Source organism: Tupaia chinensis, unplaced genomic scaffold (assembly GCF_000334495.1).
Source record: "Tupaia chinensis unplaced genomic scaffold, TupChi_1.0 Scaffold139757_1, whole genome shotgun sequence".
NCBI classification, from domain to species: domain Eukaryota; kingdom Metazoa; phylum Chordata; class Mammalia; order Scandentia; family Tupaiidae; genus Tupaia; species Tupaia belangeri.
The window spans coordinates 3,000,389-3,006,955 of NW_006199637.1; the positions used below are offsets into that span (position 1 = coordinate 3,000,389).

The window sequence follows — 6,567 nt, forward strand, 5'->3', positions numbered from 1 at the left end:
TTTTTTTTTTTTTGAGAGAGAGAGATTTTTTGCTATAGGGTGTGTGTGCTCACTGCAGAGACAGAAAATGAGAAACCACCTCCCAAGGGATGGCCACCCTGCAATCCTGTCTCCTCCATTTGCTCAGGATTTGGGGCACATATGCACATAGGCCCAATATGAGTTTCGAGCCACCAGGTCCAAGACTTGAACTGTGATCGTCAATGTGGGAATCCAGCACCTTAATCGCCATACCCCCTCCAGTTCCACACACATACATTTTAACCAATCCGAGCCTGATCCTGTTCCTGGGATTAGGTGTTATAATGACGGGTATTACTATGCCCCCTTAGCAGTGGGGAATCTACAGCTTAACCAGAGGGGAGATTTGCAGAGGATCCCACAGGTGAATGAGTGCCGTGAACTTGGGCCTCTTAATCCAAGTCCAGACCCTCCCAGCCATCCTTCACAGGTTATGTTGGGTCCCAAGGTTGTGCAGGTGCCAGGACAGGTTCTAGCCCTAGATCTGGCTGTCATGACCCTGGTCGTCTACACTGGCAGGAACTTGCTGCTCCCTGAGGGGGTCCCCCCAGAACGCCAGTGGGCCCGGTTCTATGTGAAAATTTACCGAGCAGAGGGGCTGCCCCGTATGAACACAAGCCTCATGGCCAACGTGAAGAAGGCTTTCATTGGCGAAAACAAGGACCTCGTGGACCCCTATGTGCAAGTCTTCTTTGCCGGCCAGAAGGTACTGGGTATGAGGTGCAAGAGGCTGGGGCAGTGGGTGTCAGATCACAGAGGTGCAAGGTGAAGGACACAGGGGCCCAGGAACAGACAGGTGATGAAATCAGAAGCCTCCCACTGTGAGTGGGGCTGGAGGGAATCATCTTCACCCAGGAGGGGCATAGAGGACCCTCCCCGCTGCTGGGGTCCTCGGACCAAGAGCTGAATGGGGAGAGTCTGAGAGACTGGTGGGTGGGTTAGAGGAAACAAGTTCACACACACACACACACACACACGCGGGGAGAGTCTGAAAGACTGGGGGGGGGCGGGTTAGGGGAGACAAGTTCACACACACACACACACGCAGGGAGAGTCTGAGAGACTGGGGGGCAGGGTGGAGGAGACAAGTTCACACACACACACACACACACACACACACACACACACGCCCTGGGCCTCCTCTCTCTCTCTCCCACCAGGGCAAGACGTCGGTGCAGAAAAGCAGCTACGAGCCACTGTGGAATGAGCAGGTTGTCTTTACAGACCTCTTTCCCCCACTCTGCAAACGCATGAAGGTGCAGATTCGGGACTCGGACAAGGTCAACGATGTGGCCATCGGCACCCACTTCATCGACCTGCGCAAGATTTCCAATGATGGAGACAAAGGTCAGCAACAGGCAACCGGGAGTGGCGAAGGCCCCGGGTGGGCAGTGGCCTGAGGGAGGAGTAATGAGACCACCTCATGCACCACCTTCTTCCAGGACCTCTGCCCAACAGGCATTTCAGGGGTCTGGTCAGCAGCCCATGCCTCAAGGGATAGGGGTAGGATCTAACCGGACCTGCCTGAGCCCGACAGCCAGGATGTGGCTGCTAGCAGTGTGACCTCGCTCCTGTTCCCCATCCGTACAATGGAAACAGTAATTACATAGTGCAATCATTGTAGCATCGCTATACAGTGACTACAGAATATAGAGTTGCACCTGCACTTTCTCCATCTGTGGGATCAATCGAGGATGGAATTTCTTCCACAGCCGCAGATATGGAGCCTGTGGGTATTAAGAGCTGTAGGTGGCCAGAGCATCTATGGGTATGGGTACTCGAGGGGGTGCTGGAACCAATCCCCTGTGAGTTTCAAGGGCCAGCAGTATTCATAATTGCCGTATATACGTGCAGTAGTTGATGGTGGTAATAGCACCTATCTACGCAGGGACTTCAAAGTTGGCGGGAAAATGTAATTCAAGTGTGATTTAGGTCCAGCCCTGTAGCCCGGTGGTTGAGGCAGCTGGAGCCCACCAGCGGTCAACTGCATGGTCTGAGGAACACACCAAGAGAAGGGATTATGGTCTGATCACTTTCACGGGGGGTGGGGGCTTTCTCCTCTGTTTCTCTCTCTGTCTCTCTGTCAAGCACACACACCTACCAATTTTTTTAAAAATATGAGTTCTTTTTTTCTTTTTTCTTTGTTTAAGAGAGAGATTTTTTGCTATAGGGTATGTGCACTTACCAGAGAGACAGAGAGAGAGCAGATGAGAAATCTCCCCCAAGGGGGATGACCATGCCACAATCCCTTCTCCTCCACTTACCTCTCAGGATTTGGGGCACAGACACACGTACTCAGCAGAAGTTTTAAGCCTCTGAGTCCAGGACTCAAACAATGGTTGGCCATGTTGCAGTCCAGCACCTTAACCACCAGGCCACCTGCTGGCCCCTAGTATGAGTTCATTTTGATGTGTAAAAAAAAAAAAGAAATCCATGCATGGTTTTCTTTTCTTTTCTTTTCTTTTTTTTTTTTTTTTGGAGAGGTTTTTTCTATAGGGCCCATGTGCTCGCCAGAAAGACAGAGAGAGACAGAGAGACAGAAAGTGAGAAATCTCCCCTCAGGGGGGATGGCCACACAGCAATCCCTTCTCCTCCATTCTCCCCTCGGGATCTTGGGCACGCGCGCACGCATACACACCCGGCGTGAGTTTAAGCCACTGGGTCTGGGACTTGAACTGGGGTTGGCTACATGGGAGTTCAGCGGCATAGCCATTACGCTAACTGTTGGTTCCTCCACAGAGTTTTTGAAGCCAGGTGTAACTTGTGAGCTTCGGCCACCTCCTGGGATCCAGGCCTGTGCTGAGTACCAAGGATACAGAGTGGGAGGAGACTCAGTTCCTCTCCTTAAAGTGCTCAGTGTGAATAAACGAGACGGACGTGCTAACCAGTGGCCAAAACGTAAGGCAGAAGGCATGAAAGGCCACATATCATCTGTCATGTCTATGTAATATCCAGAGGAGGCAGATCCATAGGCAGGAAGTAGATTTCAGGGGATGCGGGGAGGGGTGGTGGTGGCTGACTGCTAATAGGTGTAGGTTTCTGCTGGGATGGAAGGAAATTATCTGAATTAGGTGATGGTCGCACAGCTGTCTCCGTTCATTATTGTGTTGTAGAACAGAAATACCTGAGAGCGGATGATTTACAGGAAACAGAGGTTTATTCGGCTCACAATTCTGGTGACTGGCAAGTCCAAGGGTGTGGGGCCAGCAACCCAACATGGCCGACAGGAGCAGGAGAGAGGGAGGAGGGGAAACAGACTTTCCCACTTTCTCCGTCTGCCCCTTCTACACTCCCAGCAATCAGATGGCGCCTGCTGTGTTGAAGGCAGGTCTTCCTTTCTCCGTTTACTTCCTCCCACGCCAGTCTTGCCAGTCTCGCCTGGCAAGTTGCCCGCCCACCCTGAAGCCTGGTCTTCCCCTTAAAGGTCTCGCCACCTTCCAGTGCCAACACACTAGGGAAACAGATTACAACGCAGGAACGCTCGGGGGAAACCATGATCTGAAACATAGCAATGACAGTGAATATACTAAGATGTGCACTTCGGGTCCCGCCACTGTTGCACTCAGGCAACACCACCAGCTGGGAAGCTAGCACCCACACAGGGAGCCTGGGTTCTATCCCCTGGCCAACCTGAACAAGCGGGGTGCAGTTGGAAGCACCTGTAATTCTAGGTAATTGGGAGACTGGGATACAGCAAGACCTTGTCAAAAATACTTCTATCTCTGACCCTTACTCCCCACCCACACACACACCTGCCTCTCTCGTACACTTTAAAATGGTGCATTTTGTCTGATGTGTAGTATATCTCAAATTTCAAATGCTATTTTCTTTTCAAGTAGAACAAAAACCAAACAAGCACCCATTGCAGAACTGGGTCCGCACTACACGTGAGGCCTACAAATTCTAGCCGGGAGGGCTTCCGGAGAAGTGTTTAACAGGCAGAGACAGATGGGGGGCATGCCCAGAGAGGAGGGAGGGTCTGCATGAGCCAGCTGAGAAGCATGGAGAGCCGTATATCTGCAAAGCCGCACGGGTCCAGAGGCCCAGAGGAGATGCAACGAGCTGGCATCTGACTGTAAGTAGACAGGGGGCAGCACTGCTCCAGGACCAAGGAAGCAAGGATGAGGTTTTGCCTCCCACCACAGCCCAGGTCCCCACAGAGGGTAACAGGACCCAGGAAGGTGCTGGGTTCGAGGACACATATGAGGACGCTACCCCACGCCTGACAGCACATAGCAGGCAGCGGCCACATGGAGTCCTCGGCCCAGCAACCAGGAGGTGGAGGCCAGGAGCCTCCAGAGAGGTCCCTCTGGTTGGGTGAGCCCTGGAGGTGATGGGCTCCTCCCTCTCCCGCCTGCAGGCTTCCTGCCCACGCTGGGCCCAGCCTGGGTGAACATGTACGGCTCCACCCGCAACTACACGCTGCTGGATGAGCACCAGGACCTGAACGAGGGCCTGGGGGAGGGCGTGTCCTTCCGTGCCCGCCTCATGCTGGGCCTGGCAGTAGAGATCCTGGACACCTCCAATCCCGAGCTCACCAGCTCCACAGAGGTGCAGGTGGAGCAGGCCACGCCTGTCTCGGAGGTGAGGCCCCAGGCAGCTGTGGCAACCCCCCGGGCCCCTAGCTCAGCCCCCTCCCACTGTGACAGCTGGGACCTGGGCTCTCCTCCTGCCCACCCTGCCCCTCACCAAACCTCAGTCCTCATCCACTGCCTACTCGCACTCTGCCTGGAGGCCCCACGTGGCCGCTAGGTCTGGGGTCAGTGCCTCACCTCCCAGCCACAGCTGTCCCTATGGTGTAGGCTCTTCTTCCAGGGACACCCGGCCTGCAGGGGCTGAGGGTCCAGGCTGTCCAGCATCTAAGCTGCTAGGCCGCCCTCCACCACCAGCCCCCAGGGCCTGCCTGAGACATTAGCAGGAGGCCTGGCCCCGGGCCTTTGTCCCCAGTAGAGTTTAGGGATGGTCTGAATGCCGCCCCCACAGAGCTGCACAGGGAAAATAGAAGAATTCTTTCTGTTCGGAGCCTTCCTGGAGGCCTCGATGATCGACCGGAAAAATGGAGACAAACCAGTCACCTTCGAGGTCACCATAGGTGAGTGCTGGGCTCGTGAGAGTCTTCAGCAAGGGGCTGGTGGTGACTGCTAGACCTGCACCCCAGTCCCCAGGGAGGGGAAACACCGACCTCCTTCTCCCAGTGTCCTCAAGCACCACACAGCACTCGTGTGCAGGGAGCGTGCCGCCCACATGGGGCCTAGTGAGATCGTTACGGGGCTGGGCATTTTTCCAGCTGGTGTGGGCCACAGCCACTTTCTTCCCTCGCCCATGCCCAAGGCGACCCTGGACTGGGTGGTGGGCAGGGCCTGCTGGGGGAAGGACTCTAGGCCCTCTACGGCCCCGGCCCACCTCCAGGCAACTATGGGAATGAAGTGGACGGCATGTCTCGACCCCAGCGGCCTCGGCCCCGGAAGGAGCCTGGGGACGAAGAGGAAGTGGACCTGATCCAGAACTCGAGTGACGAGGAGGCTGACGATGGCGGGGACCTGGCCTCGGTCTCCTCCACCCCTCCCATGCGGCCCCAGATCACGGACAGGTGGGCCCCGCTGCCTGCTGCTGCCCCCCCCCCCCCCCCCGGGCCCCCCCCCCCCTCTCCACAGCCCCCAACCCTTCCCTCCCACCCCAGGAACTACTTCCACCTGCCCTACCTGGAGCGCAAGCCCTGCATCTACATCAAGAGCTGGTGGCCTGACCAGCGCCGCCGCCTCTACAACGCCAACATCATGGAGCACATCGCAGACAAGCTGGTCAGGGCCGGCTGGCGCCGCATGGGGGCGGGCAGGACAGGGGTGCTGTCAGAGGGCCTTGTCTGTCCAGAAGCTTGCTGTGGGTGGTGAGCGGGGTGCAGGAATAGCCCCAGCAGGACCCTGGTTCCCACCTGCCCCGGGCCCCATGATTCTGGAGTGGCCGCCTGGGGGTCCTGGAGGCAGCTGGTTAACCCCTCTGTCTCTCCCTGTACCGGGCACCCCTATCTCGCCCTGAGCTCTGCCCTGCCCCGGAGGTCCACCAGGGTGGCTGCTTCCTTCCAGCCCATGAACACCGAGGTCTCCAGGTTCTAGAACCTGGGAAACTGGTTGCTTTCTCATGATGAACAGACACTAGGGGGAAGGGATGGTCCTGGTCAGAGGTCCAGGCCCCTAGCTCCCTCATTTGCCCTCAGGGGTGGGTGGGCAATTGGGGAGGCTGAGGGGGAAGGCTCAGCATGCACCCCCACACTGGTTCGCAGGAAGAAGGCCTGAATGATGTGCAGGAGATGATCAAAACAGAGAAGTCCTACCCGGAGCGTCGCCTGCGGGGCGTCCTGGAGGAGCTCAGCTGTGGCTGCTAGTGAGATGCATGGGCAGGGCAGGACGTGGTGGGACTAGATGGCGGGGACCAGGCCAGGGCTGGGTAGAGAGGAGGGATCTACAGGCCTCCTGGAGCTGGGCAACTCCCCTAAGCCCGGCTCCCACCCGCAGCCGCTTCCTCTCCCTCGCTGACCAGGGCCAGGGG

The 6,567-nt window shown here is 56.8% G+C and overlaps 1 protein-coding gene across 1 annotated transcript in view; it reads left to right on the plus strand.

The window, feature by feature from the left end:
• OTOF (otoferlin) overlaps positions 1 to 6,567 on the plus strand; it is a 109,706-nt gene that overhangs the window by 81,697 nt on the left and 21,442 nt on the right. The window contains exons 14-20 of the mRNA XM_006162226.2: positions 541 to 727; positions 1,182 to 1,368; positions 4,382 to 4,605; positions 5,005 to 5,113; positions 5,431 to 5,611; positions 5,702 to 5,822; positions 6,302 to 6,402. Of these exons, the coding sequence (XP_006162288.1) occupies positions 541 to 727; positions 1,182 to 1,368; positions 4,382 to 4,605; positions 5,005 to 5,113; positions 5,431 to 5,611; positions 5,702 to 5,822; positions 6,302 to 6,402 (1,110 nt within the window). The remainder of the gene's footprint in view (positions 1 to 540; positions 728 to 1,181; positions 1,369 to 4,381; positions 4,606 to 5,004; positions 5,114 to 5,430; positions 5,612 to 5,701; positions 5,823 to 6,301; positions 6,403 to 6,567) is intronic.